This window comes from Ursus americanus, chromosome 35, assembly GCF_024610735.1.
Source record: "Ursus americanus isolate L20-20 chromosome 35, mUrsAme1.1.p, whole genome shotgun sequence".
Classification (NCBI taxonomy): Eukaryota; Metazoa; Chordata; class Mammalia; order Carnivora; family Ursidae; genus Ursus; species Ursus americanus.
In genome coordinates, this window is record NC_142161.1 from 1943075 (window position 1) to 1959496 (window position 16422).

Genomic DNA, 16422 nt, shown 5'->3' on the forward strand with positions numbered 1-16422 from the left:
TTTATTTAAAGCCCATATAATTCCGTTTATGTATAACTTCATTCTTCCGTCTTTGCTCACATCCTGTATGATCTCTAGCTGCTGACCGTCCCCGCTCGAAGCTCTATGATGAAGAGAGCCTTCTGTCCCTCACTATGTCCCAAGATGGATTTCCAAATGAAGATGGAGAACAAATGACCCCTGAGCTGCTGCTGCTACAAGAAAGACAAAGAGCTTCTGAGTGGCCCAAGGTAATAGCCTCATTCCTGGACATATATTCTAAAAATATATTGGAACAAAAGCCAGGAACAAGGAACAGATGGTTCTGTTTTTTGGTTTTTTTTTTTTTTTTTTTTAATTATATTTAGTGCTACATGTATTTTCATGAAACTCTTCCCAGGTGACTTAGGGATCTGATACTATTACCTACCTCCTTCTGCCTTATGATTTTTACCCATCGTGCTAATGATGGCGCTTCTGTTTGTCACAGAATCACATAGCTGGTACTCAGGCCCTAAAACCAGTATTGATTTCTTTTCCCCCCACTCAGGATCGTATCCTTATAAACCGTATTGACCTCGTCTGCCAGGCTGTACTCTCAGGGAAGTGGCCTTCTAGCCGCCGGAGCCAGGAAATGGTAACAGGAGGAATTTTGGGGCCAGGCAACCACTTGCTAGATAGTCCTTCATTGACTCCAGGAGAATATGGTGACTCTCCAGTCCCCACACCACGAAGTAGCAGCGCAGCTTCCATGGCAGAGGAGGAAGTGTCCGCAGTCACCACAGCAGCAGCTCAGTTCACGAAACTTCGCAGAGGCATGGATGAAAAGGAGTTTACAGTTCAGATCAAAGATGTAAGCTCAGCATTTAGGCACTGGGAAGTGGGGAGGGAGACTGGAGTTTTGCTAACTACTTCACTAAGGGGATAGTAAACTTGTTTGGTTAGCTAACTTTAAAAATCGGAGGGGAATTGGGGTGCCTGGCTGGCTCAGTAGAGCATGCAACCCTTGATCTCAGGGTTGTAAGTTTGAGCCCCCGTTGGGTGTAGAGATGACGTAAAATCTTTTTAAAATAAATAAGTAAAAATAAAAATGAGAGGGGAGCAAAATTAGAGTTCACAAAGCTCCATTGAGGGAAAAATATTTTTGAAAGGAATTTAATTGATATAAGGCTTCTTTTGGGTGGCTTGTTTCTAGATCCTAGAAACCTAATTTTTAAAGATTGAAATCAAATTGTGGGAAAGCTGTTAAAATAACGCCTAAGTGTTATGGGCCTTATTAAGTTAAAAATAAGAAGTCATTCTTGGTGAAATTAAATCAGTGTTGTTTATTTTATAGATGGGAAATTTTATTTTTCCTGATCATCTTCCCTATTGAAATCCTATCAGCTGGTCCTTAAGTACTCAACAGGAGAATTTGCTTTTTCTTTCTCTCTCTCTCCCTCTTTTTTTTTTTTTTTAAAGTAGGCTCCACACCCAGCATGGAGCCCAGCACAGGACTTGATCTCACAACCCTGAGATCAAGACCTGATCTGAGATCAAGAGTTGGATACTTAACTGACTGAGCCACCCAAGAAAAATTTCTTAAACTAGTGTGTGATAGGAATTATCAGGATTTTGCCCCTGTGATGAGTTGCCATGCTAATATTGAGACACCAGGTATGGGGTGTTGTTGAGATAAATTCTTCTCTTACATCTACCTGTGGGGCACTAGGTCAAGAAACGAAATCTTTCTGTGGAAAAAGTATATAAGTTTAGATGCATTTCTAATTTCTACCCTTTAGTCAGATGGCCTTCCTTCTCATCATTGAGCCAGAGGATGACCCTTACCCTAAGATCCCCAAAGCTTAATATTTACTTTAAAAATGTGTACCATATGACATCTTGGGTGGGTGGGTTGTCTTCTTAGGAGGAAGGATTGAAGTTAACATTCCAGAAGCACAAGTTGATGGCTAATGGAGTAATGGGAGATGGACATCCTCTGTTTCATAAGAAGAAGGGAAACAGAAAGAAGCTAGTCGAGGTGAGTGGGAGAGAGTCTTTAACATGATGATTAGGTTTTTTATTCTTACTAATTGATGAAGGCAGTTGGGATTAAGGGACTAGAAGATATTAGAATTATTTTATGGCTACCATTGGCTCTGCTCCCCCTCCCTCCCTGCCCCAAAGAAGAGTATGTGCTCATGGGGGTGGATTCTGGGTTTGCAGCTGGAGGTGGAGTGCATGGAAGAGCCTAATCACCTTGATGTGGACCTGGAGACCCGGATCCCTGTCATCAATAAGGTGGATGGTACTTTGCTGGTGGGTGAGGATGCCCCTCGCCGGGCTGAACTGGAGATGTGGTTACAGGGTCATCCAGAGTTTGCTGTCGATCCCCGATTTCTAGCGGTGAGTGGCAGTTCCATCTAGCAAGATTTAAAGTCATTCCCTTGGTATTTAAGCTGCGTGAGAGGGAGGAAGCATGCCATAGTATGTTTTTTTTTTTTTTTTTTGTATGTGCCTGTATAATAATACCCAGGCTTAATAACTCACAGAGTTGTTGTGAGGATCAAAATAAAATAATGTTAAAGCACTTACTAAACTAAATACTAGGTAAAAATTTATTATGAAACTATTATATAATGACCTAATTGTGGGAGGGGAATGACAGTTTTCCACCAGGACTAATCCTTTATTTATCCATGCAATAAGCATTTGTTGTCAGACTAGACACTAGTACCTTAATAATTACTCCAGAGAGATTTTTATTCCTCTAGGATAACTGATACTTTTCTATTTCAGTATATGGAGGATCGCAGAAAACAGAAGTGGCAGAGATGTAAAAAAAATAATAAGGCAGAATTGAACTGTTTGGGAATGGAACCAGTACCAACGGCTAACTCTAGGAATGGGAAAAAGGTGAGTTAGACTGAGGCATTACCACTCTGATCCCACATTAACTGTGAATTCCATTAAATTACTGGAAATGTAATTTCGTGTTCTGTTACTTACCTTTTTTCCAGTGTATGAAAAAATGTATCTTCAGTCCACCAATCAGGACACTGGAGTAATTTTATTGGTATTTTTATAGTCCTTGGCATCGTCATCTGTAGAGGAGCATAAAATTCTAAAAAAAGTAACTTTAGCACTTTAAGCATATTAAAACATAAGGATTAGTAAGATGTGTTGGAGCAATCAAGGCCTTCTGCTCTTCTTCTGACTGACTAAGGGATTTTTGGCAAATCCTTTAACCTTTTCAGTTTGCACATCCTGAAAAGTTAAGGGTATAGGAGCGGATAATCGCTTAAAAGTTTTATGATTCTGTACATTTTGGAAGTGACATGGGGCCTACCAAGGACAATAGTCATAGTGTTTCCCAACATGGAGGAAGTTGAGAATCACTGATAATAACACCAGTAACAGCTAAAGGACAGGAAAACATGTTTTATAATAGCAACTTTGGTTATTCCATTATTTTTAAATGTACTAAGGCTTTTATCCCAGTTATAGGCCATTTGGTAGATGAGGTACCCATAATCCTGTGCACCAAAATCTGACTAAAAGTTTCTCTTTGCTATGTTTGCCATAGTTTGGTCAGTAGTTGTCTTTTTTAAACATATTACATCATGGCTTGTTTGGTAAGCAGTCATTTAAAATGATTAGCACTTATCTAATCATCCCCCATTGGATCTTTTATGTACATCTTTTTTAAAATTTTATATACATCTTTATACATGTATGTAATATGTATATAAAAGCACATGGTGTGTCTTTTAACAAAATTAATTTCCAAATAAACAGTATATATCTTCTGCATTTAACAAATTGAGATTGTTACTTTGCACATTATAGTTATTTGTGAGGTGCATTTATGATGCTTATTTATTGTTTTTACATTGGTGAAAGTGGTTTCATATAAAATTGTTACCATAGAAGAATATTTTAACTTTTCCTCATAGCCTCCATGGGACCAAGAGTATAATAAGCAGAGTGGTTGATATGGGAGGCTGATGGCTGGAAGGCTGGTACCTTCTATGTCTTGAATTTAACATTATAGAGCAGCCTATAAAAAAGGCTTTTCCTCTAGTATTACCTATTTTTCCTTCAAGTATTTTGCAACTTCTTTATAGTTAGTTGATAAATCTAAGAAAGGAAAGATCCTAGGGGGTCTCAGAAAATCATAATATGACTAGTACAGAATTCTTCTTCTTCTTTTTTTTTTTAAGAATTTATTTGTTTGGGAGAGAGGGAGCCTGGTAGCTGGAGGAGGAACAGAGGGGGAAAGCATCTCAAGCAGACTCATTGTGGGGCTCGATCTCACGTCCCCGAGATCACAGCCTGAGCCAAAACTGAGAGTCGGATACTTGACTGACTGTGCCACCCAGGCGCCCCAGTATAGAATTCTTAATGCAGACAGAATTAATGGTGTATTATTACTGGTACATGCAGAAGTTTAGGTGCTATTACTGTTATGTTTTAAAAGTCTACACAAATACAGTGTATTGAGATGTTTATTTTTCCAAATCAGAAAGGTATATTCCCCTGTCAGGTGTTAGGCTCAGATTGGTAAATACAGTCCAGAGACACAGATACCAAATGTCTGAGTTTAATGCCAGTGTACCCAGTATTATACTTAGGTCCAGCAAAGCAGAGGCACTAGAAGTAATAAGTTCCAGCTTCAGTGTATTTAGTCAAAATTTATAGTCAGAATATCCAGCGGTGTCTGGCTGGCTCAGTTGGTTAAATGTCCTTGATTTCAGCTCAGGTCATGATCTCAGGGTCATGAGATCAAGCCCTGTATTGTGCTCACACTGGATGTGGAGCCTGCTTGAGATTCTCTCTCTCTCCCTTTGCCCCTCCCTGCCCATTTGGATTCTCTCTGTCTCTAAAAAATAAAAATAAAAAAATTTACAGTTAGAACATCTAGAAGAAGCAACTTAAAATTCAGCAGATGTTTTTTTATCAATGTGAAAACACTTTATTAAGTTTTGTGAGGAGCTACCCACAATCTTTCCGTTTTTCTAGACATCCAGAAAGAAGTCTTAACCTGACCTGTCTTTAGTTTCTCATACTCTCCTGTGCTAACGAGTAATAGTTTTGTAAATGTCAATATAGTTGTGCTGCACTTCACATGGTAAGATCATGTGAACAGCCTGCCATCAGTAAAGTATACTGTGCAAATACTGACTCATTCACTAGCTTACTCAGTCTCCTCGTTAACAAAGGTAAGCATCTGTGAAATGGCTGGATGGAGTAAAGGTACAATGTAGTCATGGAAAAAAGCAAAACTCTGGTTCACGTAAGTGTCAGTATCAATTTCTCCATTTTAGCTTTAGCACTGGAATGCTTCCAGTAGCTACGTCCAGCATCTCCTCCTGTTACCATCTAGCCTCATCTGACTATGCTTGCTTTGTCCCTCCTAAAGATATTCAGTAAAAGCACTTGCAAGCTAGGACTCTGTTGACTTCTAGTTTGCTTTTTTCCTTTCTTTGTTTTTACTATCTTCTCCTTCCTCCCAGGGTCACCATGCTGAAACTGTGTTCAACCGGGTTTTGCCAGGGCCTATTACACCAGACAGCAGCAAGAAGCGGGCCCGTAGGATGCGGCCAGACCTTTCAAAGATGATGGCCCTGATGCAGGGTGGAGGCACTGGGTCCCTTTCTCTGCATAGTACCTTCCAGCACAGCAGTAGTGGCCTGCAGTCTGTGTCTTCCCTGGGTCACAGCAGTGCCGCTTCTGCTGCTTTGCCTTTTATGCCGTTTGTGATGGGTGGTGCGGCATCGTCCCCTCATGTAGACTCCAGCACCATGCTTCATCACCACCACCACCCCCACCCCCACCATCACCACCATCACCATCCAGGCCTGAGAGCCACTGGCTACCCTTCTTCACCAGCCACTACCACCTCTGGTACTGCCTTGAGGTTGCCACCACTGCAACCTGAGGAGGACGAGGACGATGAGGATGAAGATGATGATGATGATTTATCTCAGGGCTACGATAGCTCAGAAAGGGACTTCTCACTCATTGATGATCCTATGATGCCAGCCAACTCAGACTCAAGCGAAGATGCTGATGACTGAAGCCCCAGCATGGTCCGCATTGCTTGGGTGGCTGCTGTATTTTCAATTACTCTGGCCCTTGGACTATGGAAAAGTGGGAGGGGCAGGGGAGATGTGGGGAAACCCAGGACTCCAGGAGGTGAAAAGGAAAAAAGAAAACTTGTACCTGATTGCTTCCAAATTTGAGAGGTTTGGGTGGGCAGGGGGAACTCCTAAAATAATACATGACCACTTCCTCATTTCTGGGGAAGGAAAGGAGACTAGAGCAGCTGATGTGCTCACCCCTCCCTAAACCCCTCCATTAACCACAGACTATGTAGCGCTGGCCCTAGCCTCTGGCAGAGCCTGTTCCTGGCCGAACTGTGGATACAGCTGGAGGGTCAGGAACTGTTACCTTCCTTCCCCTTGGCATTAATAAATTTAAGTTAATCCTTTTCCACTCTTCCCTTGTTCTATATTTGCTAAAACCCAATATAAATGTTAATTTTGGATTCATGATGGGTAATTTCAGTACCACTTTCCTAAAGTTCATTATTGTAAATGCAGTCACCTTGGATAGGACAGACAAGTCATCTGTACTCCATTAAAGGGTATACGTAAGTGTAGTCGATCCAGCTTGCTAAAGGCAAAGGAATTGTTTAATAATTGTTGGGTAGGCAAATACTCCAGGTTCAAACTCCCAAGTTCTTGGAAGAAATGACAACGAAGAATTTATTCAAGGAACCATGTACATTTTGTTTGGAATTAACTGAAGCCGTAAGAATGGTATCACTTCATGAACTGTGACAAGGGAAGAGGCTGACTGGAAGGAACGTTGTCAAGACTTGGGCCGGGTGTGTGGGGGGGGTGCAGATTGGGTTGTGTGAAGCCCCTCAAGCCGTTTGTTTCCTAAGACTTCCCCTGCCATCCCAGCGCTCAGATGAAGCCTGGGCATTTTAGTTCCCTTTCTAAGGCAGAGTTTTGTCGGGAGGGGGGACTTTTTCTCCCTGGTTAGTGCTCTCTCTATCCTCTCTACCAAGGATCCTTCCAGTCCTGGAGCAGCGGAGGCTTTTACCTCCCCACCATTTAGGAGGGGTACGCACCCAAAGTTCCCACTCGCATCCCACGCGAGATCCCGCTCTTTCCGCTTCCCCTTCATCTGTCGGTGGGTGGGGCCGTTGCAGCGGCGCGCGGCAGCTTGTGTGGGGCGGGGCAGGCACGGCAGGCCTCCCGCCTCCTTCGCGGTGCCCAGCCGCCCCTGCCTGAGCTCCTGGAAACCGCAGCGGGGCTGAGACTAAGGGCGGGGCGGAGCGTCACGTGATGACGTCGCCCCGCGTGCGGCTGTTGCTAAGTTGACAAGAAAACCCCGCGAAAATCTAGACTCCTTTTGTGTTGCACATTTTGTTGATTTCCCCACTGTCTTTCTTCCCCTCCTCTCCCTAACCTCCGGAGAAAGAGTTAAAAAAAAAAAAATTCCAAGCGCTGTCTGCACCCGGAAGCGGAAAGGGCATCTTTGAGGTCGATACTTCCGGGTCACTGGGAGAGTGCGGGATTCCGGGGCCGAGAGCGGGTGGCGGATCCGGGACCTCGCGTGATTCTCGGAACCCGAGCAGAAGCAGCGTCTGTGGCTATGGCTGTGACTCTGGACAAAGACGCTTATTACCGGCGAGTGAAGAGACTGTACAGCAATTGGCGGGTGAGATAGATCCCGTAATTTTCCCTAGGGAGCCCCCCTCTGCCATCCCATAATAACCCCTTTTCTCGGCGCCCTTTTTTCCTTTTCCGTCGGGAATTCCCGGGTTCAGTGTCGCGCCCCTTCAGTTGCTGCAGCACCGTTCACCGCAGGCCGCCCCCAGCGCCGCCCCGGAACAGGGAATCCCCCGCAATCACCCTGCCCTGCGGCCACCACCATCTTCTCCGCGTGCTGGCCCCCGTCATGCATAACAGCCTCCTCTCATAGTCTCTTCCCGCCCTAGAAGAGGCATCTTCCTTCCCTCCCACTCCGTGATCACGTCTTGCTGTCCCCCTCCTGCAGTGTTCATACACACCCACGCACTCGCTCTGTCCTTCCAGAACCAGAGTATTGCGCCCCAGGTCCCGCCAGAATTACAACCTTCTTCGTAAAGGGTGGACGGAGGGGCTGGTAGGATGTGAATCGGGCTTTTCGTGTTTATCGTTTGCGGGGCTTTTGCTGGAGTTAAAAAAAAGAAGTACTAATCACGCGCAACCGTCTCATGTTCTAGGCCCTGCCATGGGTAACACAGAAACCTAATGCTGAAAACCTGCAAGCTTTAGTAATGCAAAAACGATCCTAAAACCGCATTAGTTTTCCTCCTTGGTAGAGTATCCGGGGCACGTGTTGAGAAAAAGAGCTGTTGCAGTCCCCAGTGTTTTAAAGATTGGGTAATTTTGCCGCTTGAAAAACGTTCACAGTTAAAATTTATTTTTATGATAGTAATTTATCAATTCATATATTTGATTGCATCCTGTGGTGCAAGCTGAGCTGTCTAGCTTAAGTCTGGCCTCTGAACTCTGTCATCCAGGGAAACTAAAACTAATAAAGACTTTTTAAAACCTGAAAAACGTCCTGACAAAAATGATCAGTTCTGATTTCAGCACTGTAAATTGCCTTTCAAAGAGATCCTCTACTAAAAACCAAGCTATTAAAATTGGTGAGTTCCCTGCGATTCATATTAAAGGCTCATGTGTCTGTTTCATCTTTTGAAGATAAATGCATTAGATAATTGAAAATAAAATGGATTCTTTTTTGCGTTTTATGAAAGGGAAAAATGACGTTTTATGAGACAAATACCGAACGTAAGTTTTAATTTAAAAATTTTGTATTGGTTAATTTCTAACGAATGTTTCACAGTTGCTTTCACTGTTACATTTTTAAATATTAACACAGTCCACGTTACAAAAACTCTTTCTAAAAGCCGCAGTATTTTCTAGAGGTTAGGAAGTAGAAATGTGCAGTCATCAGAAGCCCTCTCTTCCACCCCTCGACCCCGAAATTACACACCCTTGATGTGGAGGTTATTTCTAGTCACGGTGATTCAGAGTTTATCAAGTTATTCTTCATCTTCTCTAGACCATTCACAAAAGCTAAGATTAATTTAGAGCTCAGAGTTCCGTTACATGATAGACGAATGCAAAACATGAGACTAGGAAAAACTTGAGGCCCAAAGACAGATTAGCAAACTTAATATTAAATGACAATCTTTAAATCCAGGAAAGTTAAATTATTGGCCCTAATTTTTTGTTTCTCAAAAATCATTAAAATTTATCTTGGCCCTCCTGCTTACATCATTTGAAGAAGTATGTTAGATGTTAATGATGTTTGAGTTATGAGCGAGATCCATATAAAATGTACTCACTAGCAAAATTTGTGGCTAATAATTATGAAATCTTACTTGAGTAAACTTTCTGCTTTCTTGTAACTGTAAATTTTAATAACTATGCCCAGAACCTACCTGTAGGATTCCTTTCTGCACGCACAGCCTTTCCAGGTTAGAGTACTTTCATTCTCATCTGCTTAAGCATAGATCATGGTTGTCTGGGGTGTGGGGTAAATTCTGTTTGCTTAATTCTCTTAGCTGTAACAGAAAGATAGTGAAATATATAGGTGCATAATACAGTTATTTTTTACACTTTTTCCCCTTTTTTTTTTAATAAGAAAACTAACATTGAGGGGCTCCTGGGTGGCATAGCGGTTAAGCGTCTGCCTTCGGCTCAGGGCGTGATCCCGGCGTTATGGGATCGAGTCCCACATCGGGCTCCTCCGCTAGGAGCCTGCTTCTTCCTCTCCCACTCCCCCTGCTTGTGTTCCCTCTCTCGCTGGCTGTCTCTATCTCTGTCAAATAAATAAAGTCAAAAAAAAAAAAGAAAAAGAAAAAGAAAACTAACATTGAGATGAGGGAGTTACTTGAAGTTAACTATGTAAGTCCCAAGCTTTGTATTGTCAGCACCCATCTTCAGAGAGCTATCCATTATGACAAAAATTGACAAACTAGAAAATTAGTTGCGTGCCATATCTACTTTTTAGTTTTAGATGCCTTCACGCAGAAGGTTTCAGAACTGTGTGGCCGTGTGTGGTAGCTCCAGCTCTTCAGCCACATAGAGTAGAAGAAAGCTAACCTGGTTTTGTTTTTAAAATACAAACAGGAGTTAATGTGACTCCTAATCTCACTTATCTGCAAATTGAGTTTGGGTTAGACACACATTGTGAGACTATTACCAGTAAGATATTTCTTTTTTCTTTTTCTTTCTTTCTTTTTTTTTTTTTTTTAAAGATTTTACTTATTTGAGAGAGCGCACATGGGCATGAATGAGGGGAGAGGGGAGAGAGAATCTCAGACTCCATGCCCAGCGTGGAGCCCACCTCCTGGCTCAGTCTCACAACCCTGAGATGATGACCTGAGCCAGAACTAAGTGGGACGCTTACCTGACTGAGCCGCCAGGCGTCCCAGTAAAATATTATTTCTTAATTACAATTTTCATAACTTGCGGCCTTCAAATAGCTGTAGCATCACATACTTCTGTTTGAGTAGAAATTTCTGAAACATCAACGAGAAGTAGTGTCATTTGAGAGATGGGAAAAAAGGCTCAGTCAAAAATCAGATCTCCGAAGTGACTAGAACTTATTACTGTTTTATGACTGTACTTGGATGTTTGAGTCTGGTCCATTCCTGCCTCTAATTTTTTAAATTAGAACTGAGCCGAAAGGGTTTGCAGCACCTGTCTATTTCTGTGGTAGGAAACTCCAGGTGGTAGTGGGCCATGAGAGTGGGCTGTGGGCCTCTCTGGTCCCTTAACTGGATCCTTATTCAGGGCTCCCAGCCTTTTCAGCATCGTGATAATTTTTAACCAGGTATTATGATTAGTACCACATGGGGTATGAGGTGAAGGAGGTTAGTCACCATTCTGCAGTTTCAGCTTTTTTTCCCCCCTAAGATTCTTTTTTTTTTTTTTTTAATTTGATAGCACAAGTAGGGGGAAGGGCAGAAGGAGCAGGAGAAGCAGACTCCCCGCTGAGCAGGGAGCCGGACATGGGGCTTTATCCCAGGACCCTGGGATCGTGACCTGAGCTGAAGACAGACGCTTAACTGACTGAGCCACCCCAGCACCCCTGTACCTTGCTGTTTCAAATTGTTTTTAATCAAGTAATACATATACAGTGTGGCCTCTGGGTGGCTCAGTTAAGCATCCTGACTCTTGATTTTGGCTCAGGTCTTGATCTCAGGCTCATGAGTTCAAGCCCCGCATTGGGCTCTGTGCTGGGCATGGAATCTACTTAAAAAAAAAAAAAAAAAAGGTAATACATGTATAAGCTTTTAAAAACCAGATAGTTCTCAAAACCTTGAAAGCCAGTCACCTGCCCCAGAAGCAACAACTTTTAGTTCTTCTGCTTCATATTTTGCAATACTGTTACTTCTTTGGTTGTCAATTTTAAATACTAACAGTTGTTTTAGTAGTTGAAGATTTAAGTTTGATTTTTGTATACCATCACACTTAGTCTAACTTCTCTACCTCCTAATACTTTTTAAATCTCTTCTTCACACATCAGTTATGAAAAGCTTCCAACATACAGAAAAGTGAAAGAATTTTGTAGTGAACACCTGCGTACCTACCACCTAGATTAACAATTAACATTTTATTATACTTGCTTTATCACATATCCAGCCCTCTTGAAACGTTTTTTTCACAATTTTTATTGAAATCAGTAGTCAGTTTACATTTTTATGCTCACATAGATGAAGTACTAGAGAGCAATTTCCTTTTCTCTACAGTTTTTCATTTTTCCTGATACTAATGATTGCCTAAATTTTTCTCCTTTTTAAAAAATCCCTACCCCCAATTTTTCCTGCAGTTCTGTCTTAATCTTATCAATCGTTTCTTTTAAAATTCTCACATTTGTCAGGTATTTTATTAATTCTGTGTTTGGTTTTTTAGCCCCCAACACCATTCCCCTCCCCCAGCCTTACATTATATTGTCCTGTCTGTGCAGGTTGTACTCCAGGCCCGTTGAACTTGGGACTTCCCAGTGTCGGGTCCCCTATGTCCTACAACCCTTGTCTTGATTTTTTTCTTTGTTAGAGCATTTCCTCTAAGAGCTTCTTAAGAAAGGATATAGAGAATATATGTTTCCTGAGCTGTTGTGTGTCTTAAGAAGTTTTACTCTATCTTCACTTTTGGTTAGTAATAATAGCTCAGTGGGAATAAAATTCAAGGTTGAAAATCTCTCAGAATTTTGAAGCTCTTGTCAGTCTTCAGACTTCAGTATTACTTTCAGAAGGCAAATGGGTCTCTTTCCTGATCCAATATATATGGCCTGTTCTCTCTGAAACATTTAGAATCATCTCTTTATCCCTTGGGTTTTGAAGTTTCACTGCCTTGGTAGGAGTCTTTTTTTTTTTCTCCTTGCATTAAGTTGGGAAGTAGGTGGGCCGTTTAGTCTCAGGACCCAGTGCTCTTCTCTGGTAGAATTGTTCATTGTTGGTTACTTTCTTGCTTTGTTTCCTCAGTGGTCTCTTGTTTTCCCCCGAAATTCCCATTCGGGAGGTTGAGGTCTGTTGGCTTAAGTTTATTGGTTATTTTTCGGTTTTATTTCCTATTTCTTTGTCTATTTCCAGTATTGTTTCTTAACTTCATTTTCCTACTTTTTATTGAATTTTTAAAAATTTTCAGCTATTTTTAATTTCTAGGAGTTCCTTGTCCTCTATTCTTTTGTTGTTTCATGGATGTGCTATATTTATTTATTTTTTAGGAGGTGTTTTAATTTAATTTTTATCTTCTGTCCTCTGTCTTGTCTGTTTCCTCTGAGTTTCCTCGCTTTCTCTCTTACATATTGGAGACTTCACAGAAACCAAAATAAGGCTTGGCTACCCATCTGTGTTAAGAATAAGACCATAACAGACTGGTTGGCAGCTCTGCATGAATGGGGCCTCTCAACTAGTTAGGGGTAACTGTAGAGTGAATAGGCTTGCTTATTCCATGAAGGACTCCCAAATGTCAGTATCTGAAGTGTTCTCTCTGAATTCGGTGAGGATGTGCAAAGAAAAATCCTCTCAGTTCTTTTCTTTGGGACATTTGTTCCCAATTACAGTCATTCAAAATACAAACATTCATTTAATTTTCTTTTTTTTTTTTTAAGATTTTATTTATTTATTTATTTGACAGAGAGAGAGACAGCCAGCGAGAGGGAACACAAGCAGGGGGAGTGGGAGAGGAAGAAGCAGGCTCCCAGCGGAGCAGGGAGCCCGATGTGGGGCTCAATCCCAGGACCCTGGGATCACGCCCTGGGCGGAAGGCAGATGCTTAACGACTGAGCCACCCGGGCGCCCCTTTCATTTAATTTTCTAAAAATTAGTACTTGCCTTCTGCTGGGCCTAATATTTGAGTCTATAGCCTTTTTGAGTTCATTTTTCCAGAGAATAAAGTCTTTTTGCATAGGGATTAGGTGTTGTCTCAGGACTTCCAAAGAACTGGGGGGGAGGGGGTATGGGGGGGGGTTGTTGCTGTCTTAAGCTTACTGACCAGACCTTCTGTTTTTAGTCCTGAACTCATCCAAGTATAATGTACCCTCTTCCCTTTCCCTGAAACTTGGCGCCTCTTAAGTTCTGAGCTCATTGGCGCTCTTCAAGATACGCATACCTACTGATACCTTCCCAGTGAGAATGTTTGTCAAGCATTCTTGGGGTGTAGCTACCACAGCTCTGCTTAGTCATTTCCCATTCTTTGTCTTCTTTTCATCTTACAAAAACCTGTTGATCTCTTTAAGCCTAAATACATTCAGAAAGGATACTTTACATCACTATGAATGGAAAATCGGGTCACTTTCCAAAAATAAAAAGTAGCTGTTAAAAAGTAAAGATAATGTAAGCACAACAGCATTATTAAATTGTAGCAGGTGTTAAGGACTAGCATTAAACAGATATAATCTTTTTTTTTTTTAATTTATTAAGTTTTTATTTTAACTCCAGTATAGTTAACGTACAGCATTATATTAGTTTCGGGTGTATAATATAGTACTCAGTGCTTCTATATGTTACTGCATGCTCTTCAAGACAAGTGCACTCTTCATCCTCCTCACCTATTTTACCCATCCCTCCTCCCACCTCCCCTCTGGTAACCATCAGTTTTTCTCTGTAGTTAATTGGGGCACCTTTGTGGCTCAGTCAGTTAAGCGGCTGCCTTCCGCTTAAGTCATGATCTCAGGGTCTTGGGATCAAGCCCCACATCAGGTTCCCTGCTCAGTGGGGAGCCTGCTTCTCCCCCTCGCACTTCCCCTGCTTGTGTTCTCTCATGGTCTCTTTCTCTGTCAGATAAATAAATAAAATCTTAAAAAAAAAAAAAAAAGAGTCTGTATCTGGGTTTGTCTTTTTTCCTTTGCTTTTTTGTTTCTTATATTCCACATATGAGTGAAATCATGTGGTATTTGTCTTTCCCTGACTTACTTCACTTAACATTATACTCTCTAGCTCTGTCCATGTCATTGCAAATGGCAAGATTTCATTCTATATAGCTGCATAATATTCTGTTGTATATATGTACACCACATTTTCTTTATTCATCTGTTGATGGACACTTGGGCTGCTTCCATAATTCGGTTATTGTAAATAATGGTGCAATAAACATAGGGGTGCATATATCCTTTCAAATTAGTGTTTTTGTATTTTTCTTGGGGGTAGATACCCACTAGTACGATTACTGAATCATAGGTTATAGTTCTTTTTTTTTTTTTTTTAAGATTTTATTTATTTATTTGAAGAGAGAGACAGCGAGAGGGAGCAGAAGCAAGCAGAGTGTGAGAGGGAGAAGCAGGCTTCCCGCCAAGCAGGGAGTCCGATGCGGGGCTCCATCCCAGGACCCTGGGATCATGACTTGAGCCGAAGGCAGTCGCTTAACGGCTGAGCCACCCAGGCACCCCTCTATTTTTAGCTTTTTGAGGGCCTCCATACTGTTTTCCGCAGCGGCTGCACCAGTTTGCTTTCCCACCAACAGTGCACGGTGCTCCTTTTTCTCCACATCCGCCAGCACGTGTTGTTTCTTGTAATTTTGATTTTAGTCATTCTGGCAGGTGTGAGGTGATATCTCATTGTGGTTTTGGGTCGCATTTCCCTGATGATCAGTGATGTGGACCGTCTTTTCATGTGTGTCTGTTAGCCATCTGTATGTCTAGAGAAATGTCAGTTCATGTCTTCTGCCCATTTTTTAATCAGATTATCTGTTTTTGTGTGTTGAGTTGAATAAGTTCTTTATATATTTTGGATATTAACGCTGTACCAGATATGTCATATTTAAGTATCTTCTTAAACAGGTAGAGCCTTGATATGATCAAGTAGATTTAAAGAGAAAAGTAGGTCACTTTTTTTGCTAGGTAATTGAACATTTAAAGCCATAGCTGTGATCACCTGAAATCATCTTCTGTAGGAGTTGTATACAGACTTCTAGAAAGTCTGTCCTGCTGCACATATTCTGTACTGACAGTGCAGCTGGCCGCTGGTCTTTGACACCAGTGACTGCAGTGGTGTGGTACGCAGTAACATTTGTAACAAGTAGCCTTTTGGTCGGAAATAATGATGACAAATACATAGTAGTTCCTTTGAGCTAAGCATTTAATTCTCACAGCAGTATTTATGATTGAGGAGAGTGGAACGTAGGTTAGATCACAATAAGCGGTGGGATTAGGGATTCGAACCCAGGCAGTCCGTGTTCAGAGCGAGCCCTTACCAATAGGCGTTAGTGTCTGTCTAAATACAGCAGGCAGACCTTGATACTTACCGCTTGCAGTTGCTGAAGAGATTTCTGCTCGATTGAAGAAGTCAGCAATACTAACATCTTACCCGAAAAGCTTGTCAAGTAACCCTCAGTCTCTTTATAGATCCAAATCAGAAACCTTCCAGAGGGATTCCTTTTTATCTTTAGGATCCTGATGAAATCCTCATCTGATTTGTTACCTGAAAGATAGAGAGATGATAGGAAAAGTATAACTTTACCTGATACTCTATAACTGTATGCTAATAGGAAGTATGTATTTTACATTTAATATGTGTATTTTAATTAGGCTTTTAGCACTTTTTAAAAAGTCTAAATCCTCATGAGTGTAAGGACTGCTTATGTATCTGTGTGGGAAGTGTTGCTACATGTTGATTGGGGTTTTGAGTATGGTGATGCATACTGCGCGTCAAGTTCTATCATGAGGGTTACAGATAATAAATAAATGCAAGGCACATAGAAAAAGTGGCTGCTCGGTAACTACTATTCCCATCTGAAACACCCATTTCAGCAAGGTTTGGATGTCAAGTGGACCAAACAGACTGGAAGGTGGCAGAATTTGGAGACAGAAAGGGTTTGGTGGGTGTTGAGAATCTGTGCACACCAGGGGTCACTGCTGCAAGATGATTCATCTAGAAAGGGGAGCACA

The 16422-nt window shown here is 41.6% G+C and overlaps 2 protein-coding genes, 1 long non-coding RNA gene and 1 other non-coding gene across 9 annotated transcripts in view; 3 read left to right on the plus strand and 1 right to left on the minus strand.

Moving 5' to 3' along the window:
* The window catches only part of CHD8 (chromodomain helicase DNA binding protein 8), a 58689-nt gene extending 52237 nt beyond the window's left edge, over window positions 1-6452 (plus strand). For 5 of the 6 annotated variants that reach the window (XM_045784929.2, XM_045784931.2, XM_045784934.2 and 2 more), the window contains exons 33-38: window positions 79-230; window positions 530-832; window positions 1886-1999; window positions 2185-2364; window positions 2758-2874; window positions 5475-6452. In XM_045784929.2, coding sequence (XP_045640885.2) covers window positions 79-230; window positions 530-832; window positions 1886-1999; window positions 2185-2364; window positions 2758-2874; window positions 5475-6038 — 1430 coding nt within the window. In that variant the 3' untranslated portion in view covers window positions 6039-6452. The remainder of the gene's footprint in view (window positions 1-78; window positions 231-529; window positions 833-1885; window positions 2000-2184; window positions 2365-2757; window positions 2875-5474) is intronic. The other variant, XM_045784933.2, reaches the window with a different exon arrangement.
* On the plus strand, window positions 1597-1685 carry LOC123783944 (small nucleolar RNA U6-53/MBII-28). Its single transcript, XR_006777345.1, has one exon. It is a non-coding gene; the product is annotated as a small nucleolar RNA U6-53/MBII-28 (small nucleolar RNA).
* LOC123783936 (uncharacterized) lies at window positions 2282-7430 on the minus strand. The gene is made up of 3 exons (XR_006777340.2): window positions 7100-7430; window positions 2968-3062; window positions 2282-2417 (listed from the first exon to the last, which is right to left on the minus strand). It is a non-coding gene; the product is annotated as an uncharacterized LOC123783936 (long non-coding RNA).
* Window positions 7431-7513: 83 nt separating this feature from the next.
* The window catches only part of SUPT16H (SPT16 homolog, facilitates chromatin remodeling subunit), a 36599-nt gene continuing 27690 nt past the window's right edge, over window positions 7514-16422 (plus strand). Inside the window, exon 1 of the mRNA XM_045784938.2 lies at window positions 7514-7692. Within this exon, the coding sequence (XP_045640894.1) occupies window positions 7627-7692 (66 nt within the window). The 5' untranslated portion in view covers window positions 7514-7626. The remainder of the gene's footprint in view (window positions 7693-16422) is intronic.